The 23013-nt window shown below is 40.7% G+C and overlaps 1 protein-coding gene across 2 annotated transcripts; it reads left to right on the forward strand.

Annotated features, from left to right (window-relative positions):
• Nucleotides 1-1592: 1592 nt before the first annotated feature.
• Nucleotides 1593-22174, forward strand: si:dkey-121a11.3 (uncharacterized protein KIAA1614). Of its 2 annotated transcripts, none has more exons than XM_059544008.1 (10): nt 1593-1699; nt 8200-9039; nt 10359-10428; nt 12021-12161; nt 13996-15176; nt 17833-17980; nt 18559-18817; nt 18919-19043; nt 21123-21295; nt 21375-22174. In XM_059544008.1, the coding sequence occupies exons 2-10, from the start codon at nt 8235-8237 to the stop codon at nt 21566-21568; spliced, it is 3096 nt and encodes a 1031-aa protein (XP_059399991.1). In that variant the 5' UTR covers nt 1593-1699; nt 8200-8234; the 3' UTR covers nt 21569-22174. The 2 variants fall into 2 exon arrangements, with proteins under 2 accessions (XP_059399991.1, XP_059399990.1); XM_059544007.1 differs by lacking the exon at nt 1593-1699 and adding an exon at nt 1769-2089.
• Nucleotides 22175-23013: the final 839 nt, after the last annotated feature.

Here is a 23013-nt window from a genome sequence, read left to right on the forward strand (position 1 = left end):
CTTGTGAAATGTGAGTCCCTGCAAACTTCATCTAGAGGAGAATATATTGAAGTATAATAAATGTATTTGCTCTTTTGATTTGTTTCTTCCTTTTCTGAATACAGTGATGGTCAATTGTGCACATAACAATGACTGACAGGTAAGTGTCATAGAAGTTTACATTAGTATGTATTAAGTTAATTTAATGTTTTTTTTACAGTAGTAGTTAATCAGATAGAAACTGAAATAAAAAAACAGATTCTTTTTTTATTATATTATGATTAAAAATGATTTAAAATGTATTAAATAGTATAAATAGAGTGTGTATATATTCAAATTAACTATATACATACACAAATATATACATACATTGTTGTTAATTTTATGTGTAAATCTGTAAATTAAATATACAATATGTAATTTATATTTCATAATATTTATATAATAGACCTAAATAATTAAAATGTGTCATTGCAAAGTATTTTATATTATACACTATTTTACATTAATAATTTTGGATTGTTTACATTTGACAACATTTTAAAATGTTAATATATTAGAATATAAAAAAATATTAAAAGAATTTATATATAACTACATATAATAAATTTTTATTTTATACTATTTATAATTTACTAGACTATTTATATCACACACTATATTACTATATAGATTTTATATAAAAAAAAATACTTTTTTATTTTATATTAAATTATATATTGATGTTAATACATAATTCAAGTAATATGTAATATATGTTTTAATATATAATATGTATCTATTTTAAAAAATTATAAATAATTTAAATGTGTTATTGCATTTGAAACTATAATTATTTATTATTTATTTTATATCATACGCTATATTACATTATTAAAAAAATTGTTGAAATTTCAAATTTAAATTACAAAAATTTGATTTACATAAATAAATAAAACACCTTTAAAGAGATGAGATGGAAAGCCCTTGTGTTGGTACCGTACATCATCAGCTGGCCTTGGAAAACCCTCAGGCTCTCTTCAGCATCCCTCCTCCTCTCTGCAGTTGTTAAACTGATTTGTATGTAATTACAAGGAGTGTGTGAATGTGAGAGGATGTTTGAAAACTCAGATAATGACTTTTGCTTAAAGCAGAAGCTGTGATTGAAAGTGTATCTGCTCAAATTACTGGGCTCCTTCTGGCTGCAGGCAGGGCTGGGTTTATGTCAGAGGAATGCACAGAGAAGAAGGCCTATTCATTTTTTGTCTTGCAGTTGTTTATGCGTCCTTGGACTCAACTGTGCTTGAAGTTCAAGCCCAAGCCCTGTGCTCTCTCTTACAGCTGGCTTTGCTTTCAGAACTGACCGGCTCAGACAGAGACAGAAAAGGACTTTACCTTTACATCAGGGAATCAAGCGCTTAGTGCAAGAAAAATAATCACGTATGAAGTCTGAGTGAATTCTGTGGATGAAAAATCAAACTAGTTCTCTGCATAGGATACGTCTAGGCTAATAAACATGAAGACGGGCACGAATCAGCGGGTGCGCGCTCACAATCAACAAAGGAAATTCCTTGGCAGCTGGAATATGTGTCTGGAGACTCGCGCACTTCCTCTCCACCCAGAGTCAGGATTTTAAAAATTCTTCCCTCAATTTTCCACCCAAATTCAAGGATAGAATTACGCCCCTCCCACGCGGGGGCGGAGCTACGCGGGCCACTCCACCAATAGGAACGCTTCACAGGTCAGTTCTTCTAAAAGGTGGTCGACTGTTTCCATAGCAACGTAGCGAGCTTTCCACAGGTCGTTGTTTACTTTTACAGTTTGGTCCTTCAGTAACGCGAGTGAAGTGAACGAGAGCCAGTCTGGTTTAACTCGACAAATTTGAAGTGTAGCACACTTGAGCTGGCCAAAACAGCTGGAAGAGAGGGAGGTAGAGAGGGAGAAAGTGAGGGCAGATTCGGGACGCTCAGAACCGAAAGCAAAGCAGAAACTAGAGCGAGATGGGATTTGACTGGCCGCTTGTGTTTGTGCTGACTCTTTGTAGCAGAATATGATTTTATAAATCTTAAAATGACTTTGTAAGTGCGCATGTGGCTGCTGTGGAATACAGACAGCAGAAGGACGAAGAGAGGTAAGATGTTTGAAGAATATTTATTGTGTTTTCTTTCTTCTGAATGACTTACAGCTCTCGTGAGTTGTTTGTCCAGATGTGTGTGTGTGTGTGTGTGTGTGTCACTGCATTCGGATGGTGTTTAGTTTTCCTGACCCATGCTTCTGTACGCTTCAGTGTTAAACAAATGTGAGATGAGAGAAGTGGACCCGCGGGAGAGGATTGTTTTCGTTCCTGGCCCGACAGGGTGACCCCCGTGTGTTTGGGGGGGGGTCACAGATAGCAGCAGATGGGATAAAACATGATGCAAGGCTGCAGAATTGTAGACACTGACCTGAGCTCAAGAAAGAAAGCATCACGTATGACTTGTACTTATTCATTCCTTGGAAATGATCTCATTTCCTGTACTTTTCCCATCAGCAACAGATTGCGCTGGAATAAAAAACAAAAATAGAAATATTAGTTACAGACCTGAAAGGTAATGGAAATGATTAAACTTCTAAAGTCGGTGGAAAAATTATGGCGAATATTTCTATACAGTATTTATTGGTATGCTTGACTCGTATTGTCACAGTGTCTGGGTTGTGTTCCCTGGGTTTCCACTAGGTGTCCTCAGTTCCCACAGTGTTTATCATTTATCACTTCCTGTCTCCTTATTTGGTCACCTTCCTCCTTGTCTAGTTAATTGATTGTTCCCCACCTGTCTCCTGTTTCCCCATTATCCTTTTGTGTATTTATACCTGGTCTGTCTGAGTCTTAGTCACGGAGTCCTTGTTTAAATGTAATGTTAATTCATGTCCGTCAGTTCTTGCCCTTGCCTTGTCTTCTTGTTTGGTTTATGTTTGGATGGATGTTTTTGGTTTCGACTCATGCCTGGACTGTTTACCCTTTGGATTTGCCCTTTAATAAAGTCACATACCTGCACTTGGTTCTCTCTCCTGTGTTCTCTGTAACACCGATCGTGACAGAAGGACTCCGTCACACTGAGATCCAGCGGTATGTTTTTTTCCCGTTCCCCAGCCAAGATGGCGGAGCGGAGAGCTAAGTATCTCCGGCTGATCGCCCTCCGCCAAGAGGGCAATGAGGTGGGTGCCCTGGCACAGGTGTTCTGGTCCCTGGCCGAGGGTATGGGATACAACGATGCGGCTCTGAAGGATTATTTCAACAGCGGGCTGGATGATCCAGTTTCTCAGGAGGAGATGGGGCATTTAGAGACACTGGAATTCTGGGAATTCGTGTACTTCTTGCAGCATAGGCTTCTGTGGGATGCCCCAGCCACTCCTGTCTCTTCCGCCAAGATGGCTGCTAACCCAGCGCCAATGCCCAAGTCAGTCACTGATCCAGATTCATGGCCCAAGATGGCCGCCAGCCCAGCGCCACAGCACAAGATGGCTGCCAGCCCAGCGCCACAGCACAAGATGGCCGCCAGCCCAGCGCCACAGCACAAGATGGCCGCCAGCCCAGCGCCACAGCACAAGATGGCCGCCAGCCCAGCGCCACAGCACAAGATGGCCGCCAGCTTAGAGCCACAGCACAAGATGGCCGCCAGCCCAGCACCACAGCACAAGATGGCCGACTCAACGCCTGAGTCTCCAGACAAGGTGCCACCGACTCGCCATCATAGAGGGCGGAGGAGGAGACAGGCGTCTACCGTTCCTCAAAGCCCGGAGAATGTTGCCGAGCGGACCGCTGCCGTCCAGGAGGACATTCCCGAGGCGGTGCCCGAGACTGTTCCGGAGGCCGAGGCGGTGCCCGAGACTGTTCCGGAGGCCGAGGCGGTGCCCGATGCCGTTCCGGAGGCCGAGGCGGTGCCCGATGCCGTTCCGGAGGCCGAGGCGGTGCCCGAAGCCGTTCCGGAGGCCGAGGCGGTGCCCGATGCCGATGCTGTTCCGGAGGCCGAGGCGGTGCCCGATGCCGATGCCGTTCCGGAGGCCGAGGCGGTGCCCGATGCCGATGCCGTTCCGGAGGCCGAGGCGGTGCCCGATGCCGATGCCGTTCCGGAGGCCGAGGCGGTGCCCGATGCCGATGCCGTTCCGGAGGCCGAGGCGGTGCCCGATGCCGATGCCGTTCCGGAGGCCGAGGCGGTGCCCGATGCCGATGCCGTTCCGGAGGCCGAGGCGGTGCCCGATGCCGATGCCGTTCCGGAGGCCGAGGCGGTGCCCGATGCCGATGCCGTTCCGGAGGCCGAGGCGGTGCCCGATGCCGATGCCGTTCCGGAGGCCGAGGCGGTGCCCGATGCCGATGCCGTTCCGGAGGCCGAGGCGGTGCCCGATGCCGTTCCGGAGGCGTCTCAAGTCTCCACAGGCAGTCCAGAGTCGAGTCAGGTGCCAGTGACCTCTCCAGAGTCAGGGCCAGGTGCCAGTGACCTCTCCAGAGTCAGGGCCAGGTGCCAGTGACCTCTCCAGAGTCAGGGCCAGGTGCCAGTGACCTCTCCAGAGTCAGGGCCAGGTGCCAGTGACCTCTCCAGAGTCAGGGCCAGGTGCCAGTGACCTCTCCAGAGTCAGGGCCAGGTGCCAGTGACCTCTCCAGAGTCAGGGCCAGGTGCCAGTGACCTCTCCAGAGTCAGGGCCAGGTGCCAGTGACCTCTCCAGAGTCAGGGCCAGGTGCCAGTGACCTCTCCAGAGTCAGGGCCAGGTGCCAGTGACCTCTCCAGAGTCAGGGCCAGGTGCCAGTGACCTCTCCAGAGTCAGGGCCAGGTGCCAGTGACCTCTCCAGAGTCAGGGCCAGGTGCCAGTCACCGCTGACCTCTCCAGAGTCAGGGCCAGGTGCCAGTCACCGCTGACCTCTCCAGAGTCAGGGCCAGGTGCCAGTCACCGCTGACCTCTCCAGAGTCAGGGCCAGTCACCGTTGAACTTTCAGAGTCAAGTCAAGTCACTGGGTGGTCTGCTGCTCCGCCCTGTTGGACTCCGGCATCGACCACAGGGGCGGGGTGGTCATCTGCTCCACCCTGGAGGACTCCGGCCTTGACCACAAGGGTGTGGTGGTCTTCTGCTCCGCCCTGGGGGGCTTCCGCTCTGACCACACGGACGTGGTGGTCTTCTGCTCCGCCCTGGGGGGCTTCCGCTCTGACCACACGGACGTGGTGGTCTTCTGCTCCGCCCTGGGGGGCTTCCGTTCTGACCACACGGACGTGGTGGTCTTCTGCTCCGCCCTGGGGGGCGTTTGCCCTGACCACACGGATGGGGTGGTCTTCTGCTCTGCCCTGGGGGGCTTCCGCTCCGACCACACGGACATGGTGGTCTTCGGCTCCGCCCTGGGGGGCTTCATGTTGTTTTTTCCTTTTGTTTTTGTGTTAATGTCTGTCTCCTCCCTCCTGGTCTTTCTGTGTTGTGTTACATTCTGGTGCCTGTTCCCCATGTTTTTCTTTTCTGGCCCTCCGTCCCTCCCCCTGAGCCTCCACCTGTCCGCCTCCCTCCTGGTCTCTGTTTTGTGTCTGTCTTGGAGCGTCTGGGAGCCGCTCCGTAGAAGGGGGGTACTGTCACAGTGTCTGGGTTGTGTTCCCTGGGTTTCCACTAGGTGTCCTCAGTTCCCACAGTGTTTATCATTTATCACTTCCTGTCTCCTTATTTGGTCACCTTCCTCCTTGTCTAGTTAATTGATTGTTCCCCACCTGTCTCCTGTTTCCCCATTATCCTTTTGTGTATTTATACCTGGTCTGTCTTAGTCACGGAGTCCTTGTTTAAATGTAATGTTAATTCATGTCCGTCAGTTCTTGCCCTTGCCTTGTCTTCTTGTTTGGTTTATGTTTGGATGGATGTTTTTGGTTTCGACTCATGCCTGGACTGTTTACCCTTTGGATTTGCCCTTTAATAAAGTCACATACCTGCACTTGGTTCTCTCTCCTGTGTTCTCTGTAACACCGATCGTGACACGTATGCTCGATTTAAAGGAATAAAAATCTCTATGTGAGCATATTTTATTTATTCACAGTCATGGAACTAATTCATGGAAACTTCTAAACTAGTAAATATTTCTGCATTCTATTTGTTTTTATGCTTGACTCTAACATTTTATTGGCTAGAAATTGTTCTTTGATAGGATAATTATTTGTTTATTTATAAAAACAACTAATACAAGAAAACCAGGGATTAGATTTTTATGTATTATTTGATTTTTATATATATTATTTTAATTATTTTTTATAATTATTTGGCTAGAAATTGCTCTTTTGAGCATTAATTGAATTGTTTATTTTAGGATCTTAAAAAGTTTTAAAGTAAATATTTCCAAATGCTATTTCATTTTTATTCTTGACTCTAGTAGGTAGCCTATTCAGTTTGCTAGAATTGCTCTTTGTGAGCAGAATAATTCTAAATATTATTTATATATATTTATAATATAAAAATAATATTTATTTATTTACATTTACATTACATATCATGATCAGAATGTCTCGGAACCCTTAATAAAAATAATTCTATACATTTTTGGCCCTTATTAATCCCCATTAATGGATGGTCAAACCATCTCAAGATTTAAACTTGTTAAATTTCAAGAAAAATGACCAAAAATGCTTAGAATAAACTTATAAAATTTAAAGAGTATTTAAGCATTGCAGAGCATTGCGTTAAATTTCGAGTAAGAAAGTCTAAATAAAATGTTGAGAATACGTTGAGTTTATTTTATATATTTTATTTCAAATCTTTTTCTCAAAAAGCTGTGTTTAATCATGCATTATGCCGTTAATCTTGAGATTTGTTTTATTTTTTTATTATTGCTAAGCTCCAATCCTCTTACTCACTGGTTGGTGTTTATCCAAAATATATATCTTTCTCTCTATCTATGAAAATTCCAGTTTCATCATGTCAAATGCATTGCTGTATCTCGTCATTGAACTACTTGATTTTGTTTTGTTGATCTCTTTAATCAAATTTGTGAAGGTTGGTGTTTGAAGTATGGCCTTCTTAATATTTGGGATATGTAGTGATTAAGATTGCTTGTGTTTTTCAATCTTGTGAGTTTGTTCGGACAGAGTAACGTCTGTGTATCCAAGTGTGAACTACCAGCTGGGTGTCCTAATTAAGAGAGGACTAATTAATTCAAATGAAGAAAACTCACTCGTTTGTGAACTTACCTCAGAGGAAACTTGCTTGTCTATCCTGCTCTGTCATATGCTATGTGCACACCGTAACCTAACTATTAAATAAAAGTTAAGAGCATTCAGATGTTAGTTTGAATAAATTGTACTTTGTTACATGGTGATTGGATAGTGCTGTTAAGCCGAAAGCTAAAAGGGAGATCATTTGTCACCAAGTCCTGTATTATTCTCAGAACAGGTTAGTGTGTTGTATTGGTAAAAATATTTGTTCTACATCAGCGGCGTTAATGGTTAGTAGAGCAGATGAAACTGATTTGTTTCATAAAAATATTCATTGGTACTTTCCCTCAACCTTGGGAAAATCCAATTTCAGTGACACAATGACTTACTAGAAGTTGTTTGTGGCTAAAAAAAAAAAGAAAAAGAAAAAAAAATTATATATATATATATATATATATATATATTGTTTTTATAAAAAAATGATTTTAATAGTGATTTATTCTGATGAATGAATAATGTGCTTTCCACTGGTCTGAGGAGGACAGTTAAATGTAATGGTAATGAAGGCCTATTTGCACACATGTATTTCCCACAATTCATTTTAAGTGTCACTCAAAAATGCAAAATCTATCACTAAATTCCATGCACTGAAAAACTCTTATTCGTAAGGAATATTTACTTTTAAATCATAAAAAAGGCCTTGAGAAAAGATTTAGTTGAGAAGTGACACTGACTTGTTTATTTATTTATTTTTCACATTTAAATGATAAACATGTTCAGACGAGAAAAGTTTAGAAAATTCTAAACACAAATACATAACTTAAAAAAAAATTTTTTCTTCGGTCAGAACACTGCAGATAAAAATAAAAGTTGCAGATTAAAATTTAGTTGATAAAACTGTTTTAAAAAGTGTGAAACAGATCTGCAATTCATCTTTTATCCAATGCAGTAAGAAATAAATAAACTTGAATTATTGAACATGCTTTCTCTCTAAAAAAAATAATTTTTTATCCAGTGTTGTGAGAATTATGAATAATCCACAAAGCTGGGGATTAGTGAATAAGACCAAACTTGTTTCTTTCCGTCCCCTCAGCCACCACAATGCTCCACTGACTCTCTGTTTCAACCATGGAGGATGCAGTGACCTCTGAGGATACTGAACCCCTGCCTGTCGCCTCCCAAAACACTGACATCCACCTCAGGGAGCCGGAGGATGAGTGTCCTTCCAGCGCCAGCCTGGAGCCCAGCTCCCCATCCTCTCCTTTCAGTCAGCAAGCTCAAGGCTCTGCTGTGTCGACGCTGCAGTCCAAGGTCAAGGCTCTCTCTGAAAGCAGAGTTGTCTGGAAAGAACCTGGAAGTAAGAACCAGGTCAAACGTGTGGTTCCTGGGACGTTCATACTGGGATATGCCTTCACAGACGCTTGGGGCTCCAGCAGCGATGAAGACGGGGAACCTCGCAAACCCCTGATGTTCCTTGCAGGAGACCACAAGCATCAGGTAGAACGTGACTATGATCCCGTCTCTTCCGAAGCTTTGCTGGCAGTTCCACGCAGCCTTGGAGAAGGAGCAAGCCTGAAAAACCTCTCGAGCGATGCTTGCGGTGCTCAAGGCAATGGGAACGTTCCTGTGGGGAAAGATGGAACAAATGGAAGAACCTTTGGCCACAAAATAGGCAACAAGTTTTCAAGGGAACTGCAAAGGTCTGATAGCCTGGAGAGTCACCTACACAGGTACAATCCCTGTGAGGTGGGACAGTGTGGACTCTGGCGGGCTGACAGCTTGGAGAGCATGAGCAGCAGTGGAAGCTCGCTGTCCCTCGCCGAGAGGGTTGAGATGAACCGCGGCCTTCTCAAACAGATGCTGCAGAACACCCAGAACAAAGACCATGTGCCAGGACAGAGGATAGAGGACCCGACCCACGTTGGTGGTAGAGGTAAGGAGATCTGTTTTTTTTTTTTTTTTTTTTTTTTTTACTATTATTTTTTAAAAAATCAGTTAAAGATGCAATTCATACATGAATACAATGGATTTATAATTTATGTAATTATATTTATTCTTATTAATTTATTTTTGTTTTATGAAACACTTTTACCTAATAACTTATTAATCACTTTATTAATCATATTAATCACATTTTGTATTTTATTTTTACGAAACTGATTATCTCTCATTACTTAAAGTAACTGAAAAATATTTGCTATATAATTAACAATATTTTTTTTTCTTACCTTGAAAATATAATTTTAATTTATTAAAAAATTTATACAAAAAATAATAAATAAGATGTGTGTGTTATTTCATGTAATCGGATAATGACACCACATGACAGTCTTTGAGTAAATAAATCAAAACTTCTCTTGAAAATCGTCTAAATGTTTTTCAAAATCATATGTAAACATGGACACAACTTTATTTTATTGTGATCATTTATTTTAAACATAATAATTAAGGTTTGTATGTTTTTAATTGTTACCAGATGGTGACACCACATGGCATGTTTAGAATAATTAAACTGATCTCCTCTTGAAAATGCTATAAAAACCATATACAAACTTATTAATGTAATATGTTCAAAACATATAAAAAAACAACAACAGACACATTTTTAAGAACCTGGCATATGCGTTTCAAACTTGGCTTGAAATTGTTCATCTTGTTTCTGGAAGCTGAATTGTAATCAGCCTTATCTGCTGTAACACAATGTACAATACAATGCGTAGCAGCGCTAATCTGAGGTTATCAGACAGGTGTTAAATGCCATTAGCGCATGTCTGGTGAAATGACATTGTTTCCTTTAGCATGTTTAAGGATTATACACAATGAGCACACATGAGCTCCCTAATGAAGCAGAGGTCATATAGACAAGAGAGCTGGATAATCCAGAGAGGACATTAGGATAAGAATGAGAAATACACTGATTAAAAACAGCTCAGAGTAACAGTGATAAAGGATGGGAAAACAGAGACGTGTGATGCTTCACTTGTTTTTCTCACTTGAAGCACCAGATGTTAACACAAACATGATGACCTTGTCAGGTCAATTGAGATAAAGAATTGGCAAACACAGATCACTCCACTTGAAGTAGATGTGAAACTGTGGATGGCGTAGAGTATTGGTCATGGTGGTCAAAGAAAGGAAAAATGCCTTAATGCATGCAGTATTTATATAAATTTAATATGAATTTATTATTAACTAGGGAGGTCATAACCCTTGTAATCTACACCCTGAATGTCTCTGCATCTGTTTCCACAGGTATCTGTGGCCTGAATGACAGTGATTGGGATTCTGGAATTTCGCTCCAAGGTAGTGAACACAGCCAAAGGTGGGCAGCACAGATTGATGCTCTCACATTTAACTCACACACACACACACACACACACACACACACACACACACACACACACACACACACACACGTTTGTTTTTGTGAAAAGTGGGGACATCCCATAGGCGTAATGGTATTTATTCTGTACAAACTGTATATTCTATCGCCCTTCACCAACCCTACTCCTAACCCTAACCCTCACAGGAAACTTTCTGCATTTTTACTTTCTCAAAAAAACTCATTCTGTCTGGTTTATAAGCGTTTTGAAAAATACCTGTGTCATACCCATGTCATTATAAAGAGTTGTGTCCTGATATGTCACAAAAACAAGAGCGCACACACACACACACACACACACACACCATGTAGTATATATTTAGCTTTGCACAGTGCCTATTAGAGATTTAATATTTTAGCTTTCAGGGTCTCTCAAAAGTAATCCAAATGTTGAACATGCACAAAGTGGAACGTGAGCTCAAGAGAAAACAGCTGCTGATGCTTTTTTATAAGCTAAGGAACTAGATATTTCTGCCGCTCCTTTAAACTCCACCTAAGAGTTGTATAACAAAGGAAATAGCTGAGCTCTTTTCTCCGAACTAATAAAGATGCCAAAAATTCATAAAAAAAATAGGTCATTGCCAGGTTTTTTGTGCCTGAACATTTAAGGAACATTATTTATTTAAAAATCTATATTACCATGAATGTAATCATGATATTTGGACTTTAATAAAAGCTAAATTTATGTAGAATTTTTTTTGTTTCATTTTTTTTAATTATTATTATTTATTTTTTACATTATACACTAAAGAGTTGAAGTTATTAAATAATGAGTGTTAAAAACCCTACGAATTTTAAAACAAAAGTATGAAAAACATAAATACACACATGTGTATAGTGGCTGACAGATAATCATAATTTTTTACATTTATTATTATCATTTAAATTGCACACTAAACAGATCTGAAGTTATTAAATAATGAGAGTTAAATAGATTTAATGATATCAGTAGAAAGTAGTAAATAACTAGTGTATCCATATTTTTGTTTGGATTTAAAAAAACAATAATGAATTAGCAACAGACTAAAATATTGGCTAATAATTTGAAAAAACTAACATCAATTTAATTGATTATTACTTTTCCTTTCTTTTACATCACAGACATAAACTTGGCTGACAATTATAAACAGTTTATAAATATATTTTTTTACAATATATATAAAAATATATTTTACATTACACATTAATGGGAGTTAAAGTTATTATTATGAGACTAAGTTTTATTTAAACAATATCAGTAGCAAATCCTGAGGTATAGAAATTGACTCATGCGTTCTTATTTATATTAATTTCATAAGCACTTTAAGTCTTGATATTGCCATATTCCTGATTTAGAGTAATACTATCCTTTGACCACGTAAACATATGCATAAGCTCATCTAGTGCATCATAATCAGGTACAAACCACACAAACACTCAATGTCTGTCAGCCTAATTAGTGATGACGGCCTGCTCCACTTAATCCCCCTCACTCTGCACAGGAGCTGACGTCTTTCTTTCTCTCTGTCTCTCTCTCTCCGGCCGGCCCACAGGGCCTTTGTGTTGGGCGACAACCTTCCGCTGAGCCCTCACCACGAGCAGGCCAAACGAATGCTGGAAAGAGCGCGTATGAAGGCCCGGTCCAACCCTCTCAAAGCCGACCACACCATCCTACCCGTCCAGAGGGACAACCTGTAAGTTTTCCCAGTCTTTTTCTCTCTAGTGTTGGGGTTTTGAGGCTCAGGCATCATGGGAAGGGAGGGCATCTACATGGCTCTCTTCATATCAAAACAAGGAAACCTTTGCCCACTCACTCTTGAGGATTTGTGAGGGAGGTGTAGATCTTAAATTATATTATTTGGTTCTGGACTGATTAGTCTTTTACTCTCTTTGGAGACGGGCAGCTGATAAAAGGGAAGAGGGGGGATGGTGGGTTGGCAAATCTCTTTTCAGAAGCAACAGGTGCTGTTTTCTATTTCAGTCTGGCCTTTTAATAAGTCATAAATTATGGCATCATAAAGACATGTGTAAGAAACCGATGTACATCTCTAGTATCAAAGAAAACAAAGATGCCCATTCCGTGCTAGCAGTGAAGCAGCTGGAAGCTAATGGTAGTCAGAATTTAGACTTATAAACTGAGTATACTGGCGTCCCCCTCCAAATACTTCTGTCATATAAGACAAACTGAATTAAACAAGGTGTGCACACAGCTGGTGCCTCTAAATCCCACTTCCCCGTCCAACTTTAGAAAACACATGGAAATAAAAAAGCACCAGCAAATTAAGAAAACATCTTCATCAGTTTGACAACACATATTCTGCAAATACACACAACACAACTATAGTAACCATGTTTTTGTATTTTATTATTATTATTATAGTAAAACCATGCATAATTTTCGTAAGGGACGTTTTAAAATGAGTTAGCCAGCTTATATAAGTTTCACAGTTACAGTAATTGTGTATTTTTTAAGCAAATAATATCCAATATCTGTATTTGGTCGTGTTGCGAGAATTTGCAGTGCTTGTATTGTCAAGCTGATGAAGATGCTTTCTTAAATTTGTCTTTTTTCATTTGCAGCACGTAGAGCTCTCTCAGCCACCGTACTCTGTTTTCTACCTCAGCACTTTCACACAAAGACAGATGGGCGAGTCGCCCCAAACGCCTGTCTCCTTGTTTGTTATGAAGACAAGTAGTGTGCATTGCATGGCAGCAGCATCCGGAACAGATTAGGGCAATTAAAAAAATATATATATAGTTTTTATATATATATATATTTATATATTTTTAATTGCCCTAATCTGTTCCGGAAGACAAATTTAAGAAAACATCTTCATCAGCTTGACAATACAAGCACTGCAAATTCTCGCAACACAACCAAATACATATATTTTATGTTTTAAGAAATATATGTAAATAATAAAAAGATTAAAATTCTCCTTTTTTGATTTAAACGGGAGCTTTGATGAAACTGCTTTGCCGTCCTGCTCCACTATACCTGTCATGTCTGCCAGCTGTTACTTTCCCTCTCCCTAATTCCCTCCCTGCTTTTCCCTTATGGGGAAAACAGCTCAGTGATGTTGAGTACACTGCTGTCAGCTTGCTTGGGTTAAACTTAACACTTAACTGCCTCTCTCGAGATTGACTGCTTAAGACAAACTCACGGCTGTATAAAATCCCATAGGTTTCAGAACACTGCACAAAGCTTAATGGGCATAAAAATTCCCAGTGCACAATAATACACCTGTAGATTACTACTCCCACACTTTTACATTTTAGCATATTGAAAGGAGCAAGTTTTGGTTTTCTCATGTTTAAAAAAGAGCTGATGATATCCTTCCTTAAAGGAGTAAAAAAACATGTCAGGAATGTGCACAGAGGAGCCAAAGCAGAGGGAAATTTTTCCTCAGGAATTTGCCTCTCCATGCTGAGAGATAGTCTGCTGGCCACTTTGGCATGCGTCTGTTTCTTTGTGTATCTATGTGCTTAGCAATGCAACCTTTTTCATAAATGTGCATGTGTGAACAGGGAGCTGTTGTCCTGGGTTGGTGTACCCTTACACCAGGCTCCTCTTGCGGGGAAGGAAGGCGTGGCGGTGGTCTCTGGAAACCTTAGTGACTCATCTAGCGGTGACTCGGCAGGAGGAACCCGGCGGAGACACGGACAGTCCCCTACCCGTGTGCGTTTCGAAGATGAATCGGAGAGAGATGCTGAGGTGCGCTATCTGGAGCGGCTACGCCAGCGCCGCAGGGCTGGAGAAAGAGCGCAGGGGCTGCTGGTGTCCAAACCCACCTTGTCATCTTACATCAATGGACAGGCAGAGACAGGACATGGCTCGAGTGATTCAATATTCTGGAAGACAAAAGCCAAGAGGAGTTTGTTCAATGGCAAAGGTCCTGAGACAGCAAACAGGCAGTGCAACTCTTGTGGGACCTTTCTAAATGACGCCCATGGGCCTAGCTTGAACTCAAATACTCTGCCCTTACCTAATGGGGAAGTCGAAGGGAAGAAGATACCATGTTGGGTCGCTCCAACCCTTCCCAACCGGCTTGTCCAAATCGAAAAGATAAAGGAGACATACATTGGGAAGAGTCCTACTATTGTCCACAGCGACGGAACGCACTGCAGCCCTGTGGAAAACATGAGCAGTAGGGGGACATTCCAGAAGCTAAAGAAGAAGGTCCGGAAACAAGAGAGCAAGCAGGAACCCTTGTACGTCAACGGCCTTAGGGTTCCAACACCTCCAGACTGCAACAATGGAACTCAAATGTGTCTCTCGATTGGACTAGCATTGCCACTCAACCCCTATGCCACGGATCCACTTGAACAGAGAATCCCAGCCACATGCACCCCTACATCCAGTAAGGGACCTGTGGCACCTCCACTGCCCCCCAAAGAAGAACCATCCAGCTCCCACCTTCCTCAGCCAACCCCTCCGCCTCTCCATCCGAAAAAATCAGCCCTGAAATCCAGCTCAAAGAACCGCTGTAATGGTCAGCGGACCGCCATACTCATGTCTTCGCCAGAATACCAGCTGGACTCCACGGAGGCGGGGGGCGCTGTGGAGAGCTGTCCTCAGGAACAGGCTTCCTCTGGAGCGGGTTATTGTGAGGACAGATCTGCGATGATCATCTCTGGTCCCAAACTCAGGATGAGCCCAGTTCTGTGTGCTCGAAACTCAGCCATACAAGGGGAAGAAAGGCTAACAGGTTAGTCTAAGTGCATGGGCTAATAGCAGAAGGTTTATCCAAAGGAACTTAACATACACAAGCAATGTCCAAACTTTCTCCTGAAGGGCCAATGTCCTGCTGAGTTCAGCTCCAACTTGCCTTGAAGTCTAACACACCAGCCTACCTGGAAGTTTCTAGCAAGCTTATAAGACGTTGATTAGCTGGTTCAGGTGTGTTTAATTGGGGTTAAAGCTAGACTCTGCAGTACAGTGGCCCTCCAGGAGCAGGGGAAAAGACACCACTGTATTACACTTAAGCCACTTTCACACTGCAATTCTGGAAAATACACGGGTAATGTGTCCTGGCAATTGTTCCCGGGTGCTAGATTTTGCTCCTTTCACACGGCCAGTGATTACCCGGAATATGTGCGTGCGTTCACACACAACCCGTAAAGGTCCCGTAAAGACAAGTGACATCAGGATATTACGTGTAATGTACGAGTCGAAAACGCTAGGCACGTTAACTTTTACTGAAGCTGGCAAACGATCTCAGCTTCAGCACGGAAAGTGAGGAACTAACTGATCTCTGCTTTATTACACTTTGCACATATTGTTTTAGTCGCGAACGTTGATCTGCCTTCAAAACACCTGGTAAAAGAGTCGCACGATAACGTGAGTCATCACTACGACACACACCTTACGGCACTAGTTATGGCTTTTGTTCACACAGCGCCTATCCTGGGACTGAACCCAGCAATGTTACTAGGTCCCCGACCTGGGATCTATCCCAGAATCAATCCCTGGACGTGTTTGCGTTCACACAGAAGGCGACCCGTCAATGTTCCGGCAATTTTCTGGGGTCCAACGTGCAGCGTGAAAGGGGCTTTACAGAGATGCCTAATTTAAGGGCACAATGGTGATTGCCATTTGACTCAAACCAACAACGTTCTGGGCCCGTATTCATAAAGAATCTTAATGCAAAAAGTAGCTCCTAGTGACAAAATTCTAAGAAAATTCTTAGAAATGTGGGCGTTTACTCTTAAAATTAAAGAAAAAATCCTAGTAAAGAAAAAAGTAATTCAGAAAGCATCTTAACCCTTAAAAGAGGTCTTAAGGTCAAACTTGTTAGGAGCACAGACGAGAATTTTAAGAGGCTTAAGAGTTTCTTTAGCAGAGGAGAAAATGGCAGAAAGATGAAGAGGCAGAAGAAATGTGTTGCAGACAATGGATGACAGTGAGTTAATAAGATGCTATAGATTAGATCGTGCAGGGATCATGTTTGTGACTGATCTTATTAGAGACGTGCTAACATCTCTGACACAGCGCAGAAATGAAAGTAATCACTACATTACGATATTTGGCAACTGGGAAAATGCAACAATGCAATAGTGATGATTTGGGTCTGTCACAACCTTCTGTAAGCAGAGTGATCACACAAACAATTACAGCACTTTCAGAACATCTTATTGTGTCGCAGTTCATTTCGTTTCCACTGTTCCTCTGTCCAGTTTGGCTTTCTCACCCTTCTTGGTTTTGATTCCATGTTTGATACATTAAAACCAACATTCAAACCGCCACTTAAATAGGACAGCAATCACTGTAGTTGGAAAGAAAGGAACAATTTTTATCATTCTAAGCCAATCAAATACCTTATAGGAAATTAAAAGCATGTTAAATAAAAAAAGGATTTATATACACACACATAATGTGTGTGTGTGAGAGAGAACGATCAAATAGGAAAAAATACGTATGTAAATTCAATGTGAGAATTAGAATAGACCCTATGCTTAAAATAGCTCTTTTTTTCCTTCTTGGACAACCAACCAATCACAGTCTTCAAAAGATTGTGTCATACATAGCAACGGGGTCAACCCCGCCTCCTCACAAAGATGAAAGTTTTTGTCTTTTCCTTACTCAGATTTCCTCTCAGATCGGTCCCGAGTCGCTCTTAAGCTAAGACTCCTACATAAAAGTTTTTAAGCTAAATTAAGAGTTTTCTGAGAGGATTCTTAGAATCTTTATGAATACGGGCCCTGGTTGCTAGCACTGAGCTTTAGTCACTTAGCTAAAACGCTCTTTTCAGCACATGCCTGAGAACTGTAAAGCACTACTAGCACTAGGTGTTATTGTGTTACACAAGTGTACTACCTAATAGGACTTTCACAATAATGAATGCACATTTGAGCACACTGCAAAAGTTAAAGTTAATTTTTAGCACTGTGAAGGTTAGATTTCAAATGCACGCTTACGTACTCTACTCTAAAAATTAATCAAAGCTTTTCCCCGAATCAAGCGGCAATTCCAGGTAGACCTGTAAGTCCTGCTCCGGTCAGCAAGGTGACACCTATGGGTGAGCACATGTAGACTTCTCTTCACTGCGCTCCTGTCCCACTGGGGATAGTTCAGATCAGCAGATCCACACTGTCCTGTCAGAGGAATCCCACAGTGGGCCAGTTGCTAGTGCGATCAGACACCAGTCTTTTTCCATCTCCTTCAACAATTTTCCATCTTGTGTGATGGTGCTTGGAAAAGCATTTTGACATTACGTTTCAGTTACATAAAATGGTCCATGTTATATTATGATTAACATTAAATTTACACATTATCAAGATTCGTTATGTTATTTAACAATTTCCATGGGAGGTTTCATCCATTGCTCTATGATATGAATAGCCACGCTTTCCATTCTTCTTTAGATGTGGACCAGCACCAGAGTACAGGACAGCTGAGAACTGATGCAACAGCCAGCAGTGCTGAATCAACCCAGACTGGTTTCAGTGATGGACACGTCAGAGGGCCAGTCAGACCAGTGCATCACAGGGCAACTAGTCCAAATGTTTCACAGTGAGTAAAGCGGGAAATAGAGAGAGTGTGGAAATAATGAATATGCTATGTCCATATCCCCAGCTTCCTCCCTTTTCAGTAATCCCCCCGTTTTTTAGGCTAGGACTTTAACAGACCAGATCCTTTACTAAAATGTTCAATCCTTTCTCTGAACAATTTAATTTCCGAGGCCACAATCATACAGAATGCTTTGCCACTTAAGGCTAAAAGTAGGTCAGAGGAGATGGTGGGCCAGGCTTCCTTATGACTACATGTTTGTCTACTACAACACTGCCACCTACTGACTGAGAAACACAATTGCATAAATATTTAAATTGTAATGTATGTGTGTATATATATATATATATATATATATATATATAAATCATAATTGCGCCTTAAAAATAATGAAATGAAAATAAATAAATAAACTAATAAAAAAAGCCAAAAGTCAGTGGGATTTGTTTAATCATTTGTAAAAATATTTATTGATAAAAAAAGACATGTCAAACCATGTAATATTGTCAATCTGGAGATTAAAATAGCCACATAAAAAAAACATACTGAAATAACCTGTTATGACTTACCCTGTTTTTCAGAGCAGGGACGGATGCAGAGCAGCGAGAGGGTCGACCCAAACTCTCCTTGCGGCGGTTCTTTTCTGCCATGGGGCTGAACAGTGTGGGGTTGCTGGGAAAAGGACGATCCAGCAGCATGGATCAGCTCAGCTTGCACCCCAAACCCAACTCAGACACAAACCAAAACGATCGGCCAACCTCCCCCTCCACCTCCCCCAGCCCCACCCACAGACACCACCACCAGCTGAAGAAAGCCCCCTCACTGCAGACTATACGTCTGGTTAGCATAGAATTTGAAGATACAGTTACATGGATGTGTCAACATGCTACTTTTTAAAATGTCAAGAGAGCAGCGCTGACTGTGTCATTTCTCACCACTAGGGGTCTCCGTTTCTCCAGATGAGGAGATCTTCATCGGCTCAAAACCTCCAAATCCCCAGAAAGAAAACAGACCGTTCCTCTGCATACACTCCAGGAGAACAGCCCTGTAGTCCTGTAATAACTAGGTACAGTAGTAACACAACTTACAAATGACGCATCACTTCAAATTACACCAAACAATATAATATACTATACTATAATATAATGGTTCAATGATACTACCATGCTTTCAGGCACCATCATAATAATAGAACATATACAGCTGCCAAGAAATGCATTGTATTATATTTATTACATTTTATTACATTACATACAGTTACATTATTTGACCCGGATAAAAATGACTATGGATTATATGAAACAATTATAAAATATAAATATATATATGTGTATATATATATATATATATATTCTAATAATATTAAATATTAGATTATATATATATATATATATATACACAAACAAACACACACACAGAAACACTTTGAAATGTCAAATAGAAATATTAGAAATATGTATACAAATATTAATGTTTGAGTCATGAATATTACATTGAATATTGATTAAGGTTTTAAGGGTATTTTATTTATATTTAAATTTTTTCGTTTTATTAATATTTATTTATATAATATTTAAATCATGTATATAACACTGAATATTGATTATGTCTCAAGGGTATTTTGATTATATTTATATTTTTAGTTATGTTTTATTTATATAATTTTTTTATATACATTTTTTTAAATCAACCTTCTTAATGGTTACTTGACCTGAACAATATATATATAAAGTATTAATTCATACACATGCATACCACTTGATCTCAATAAATCTGCCTGTTTACCTCTTTGTAACATTTTAGTGTTATGAACAATGGCAATCTGAAGCCATGCGGAGCACGCATCGTGTTTCTGTAATGTTCAGACAGCTGTCATGTTGTGCAATGGGATAAGTATTTTCCATTGACTGGGTCAGCAGCAGCAGCAGCAATAAAAAGAGACCGAGAAGGAGGGAGGGAGGGAAGATAAAAATAGAGGTGTGTGTATCTGCCAAAGAAAGACATGGAATGCAGGGAATGATCACTCGTCTGATTGCTGCTGCTATATTCAGCCTCTTGTGTGTTACTAGATGCTGCCCCTTAAGCATGTGTGTTTGGATTGCTCACAGTGACAGATAATGTATTTGTCGCTGGTGTTGTGATTCAATAGTGCCTGTGAGTGTGTGTCGAGTTTATGAGTGTGTGAATGTGTGTCTGAGTGAAGGAGAGATAGCCTGAGAGGAATTCCAGCTCCAGTGACTGGAGAAGATCTGCAGCTTACATCATCCTTCTCGAGAGCCAGTAAGAAAGCAGAGAGCTGCTACAGAGACGTGCTATAATTGGCTGTTCGCATGGATCTGACACAGAGATAAAAAGACAAGCTGAAATACAAGGAGCAAGCACTGCAGTCTGTATAGTCTGTCTGGGGACTATCATTATTTGACAGGCTTCTATGAAAAAATTCCACAGTTAAATCCAAGTAAAATCCAGACAATAATAAATATTAAGCTGTTTTTATATTATATATGATATGATATTATATTATTCTTTTTTTTTGTAAAAAAAATCATGTAATAAGGACCTTTTATAATATATTTATATTTATTTTGGACATGGTTCAGTGATACTACCATGGTTTTTTCAATTGTGAAACCATAGTTTTCTTTGCAGTACCTGGGAATGCAATTCAAGTACCGAGGTATATGGCCCAGTGTGTGTTTATATCATTTTTTTAAAATGATATCTTATTATATTATAAATATAATTATCTACTAATAAAAAATAAATACTTAAAATGTAACATTTAATATAGAATTTTAATTTATCAAATTATATATTTATAATAAAATCAATAAAATAAAAATAAATATCATTTTAAAATATATCCACCTAGTAACCACACAATACATTCTAGAAACTGTATAGTAATATATTACAAATATTTTTCAACGGCTCTGGCCTAGTGGTAGAAACTTTCACTGTTAAGAACCACGTACAAAATTAAGAAGAAAATAATTAAATCATAAAAATAGAACTGCTTAAATGAACATAATTCAAAATAATATAAGTAGTAAATAATAAGTAACTCACCATATAATCTAAAACTTAAATAGTTCTGTTGCACTTTTGTGGTTCTTGTAAGTAGATAAATCTGTGTGTGTTTTAGGGGTCTCCAGCGTGCCTTGAGTGTAGAGGATGTGGGGCGGCCCAGTGCGGTGCGTCCGGTGGGACGTGTGGCTCAAGCCTTCCCTGATGGCACCATCCTGCTGGAGCTCTCCAGACCCCCCAGCGGCCCCTTCGGCTTTCTCATCTCCAGAGGAAAAGGCAGGCCAGACTCAGGTGAGTGACCCGCCGCTATAATTTTAATGCACTTCTGACATAGTCAGAAAGTTTAAGACTAACTGGCTTTTTGTTTAAGGGGTGTACGTTGAAGAAATGGGCGACAGCAATATGGAGAAACTCTACGCGGGGCTGCTCGGGGTCGGGGACGAGATATTAGAGGTGAACGGTGAGAAGGTGGCTGGACTCAGTCTGGACCTGGTGACACGTTTAATGACTCAAAACAGCACAGCTTCAATCCGCATACTACGACATAGATGCTTACAGCGCTAACTGAAGTCAAGACTGTACCAAAACCATGTTTTGTTCCAGTCAACATGAAGAGAACTGTAAAAAAGCATCAGAAATGATCAGGGATGAGTTAGTGAAAACGGCAGTATTATGTTGACCTTTGGAGTTTTATCACAATGATCACACAACACGGTCCCTATTACAGGGATAGGAACCAAAAATTTTTTTTTTATACATTTTGTTCCAAGCCATTTTCTTTTCTTTTTTTTGGTGAATTCATCCTTGAAGCCACCGTTATGGCTAAAGGCCTGTTCACACCAAAAACAGTAACAGCTGATGAACGTCAAAACACATTGGCAGCCAATCAGAATGAATTCTGCTTTAAACTGTTTGAGCATTTAAAGAGGCAGATGACAAAACTGCAGTGCTTGTTTTAAACAGATTGTTATTGCATGTTGCTGTGGATGCTAATATAATTCTGTCATGACAACTCTCAGAGAGTTTAGCATGGTAATATAAATGGCAATGTTAATGTGTTTAGTCTGCTATGCTACTGCTGCGACAGAGAGAGATAACAGAGACTTGCTACTGCCAATACATCGACAGACGTACTCCTGTGAGAATGAAGGAAATACAGCTGCTGCAGATATACAACCCGAATTCCGGAAAAGTTGGGACGTTTTTTAAATTTGAATAAAATGAAAACTAAAAGACTTTCAAATCACATGAGCCAATATTTTATTCACAATAGAACATAGATAACATAGCAAATGTTTAAACTGAGAAAGTTTACAATTTTATGCACAAAATGAGCTTATTTCAATTTTGATTTCTGCTACAGGTCTCAAAATAGTTGGGACGGGGCATGTTTACCATGGTGTAGCATCTCCTTTTCTTTTCAAAACAGTTTGAAGACGTCTGGGCATTGAGGCTATGAGTTGCTGGAGTTTTGCTGTTGGAATTTGGTCCCATTCTTGCCTTATATAGATTTCCAGCTGCTGAAGAGTTCGTGGTCGTCTTTGACGTATTTTTCGTTTAATGATGCACCAAATGTTCTCTATAGGTGAAAGATCTGGACTGCAGGCAGGCCAGGTTAGCACCCGGACTCTTCTACGACGAAGCCATGCTGTTGTTATAGCTGCAGTATGTGGTTTTGCATTGTCCTGCTGAAATAAACAAGGCCTTCCCTGAAATAGACGTTGTTTGGAGGGAAGCATATGTTGCTCTAAAACCTTTATATACCTTTCAGCATTCACAGAGCCTTCCAAAACATGCAAGCTGCCCATACCGTATGCACTTATGCACCCCCATACCATCAGAGATGCTGGCTTTTGAACTGAACGCTGATAACATGCTGGAAGGTCTCCCTCCTCTTTAGCCCGGAGGACACGGCGTCCGTGATTTCCAACAAGAATATCAAATTTGGACTCGTCTGACCATAAAACACTATTCCACTTTGAAATAGTCCATTTTAAATGAGCCTTGGC

Source organism: Carassius carassius, chromosome 48 (assembly GCF_963082965.1).
Source record: "Carassius carassius chromosome 48, fCarCar2.1, whole genome shotgun sequence".
In the NCBI taxonomy this organism is placed as follows: Eukaryota; Metazoa; Chordata; class Actinopteri; order Cypriniformes; family Cyprinidae; genus Carassius; species Carassius carassius.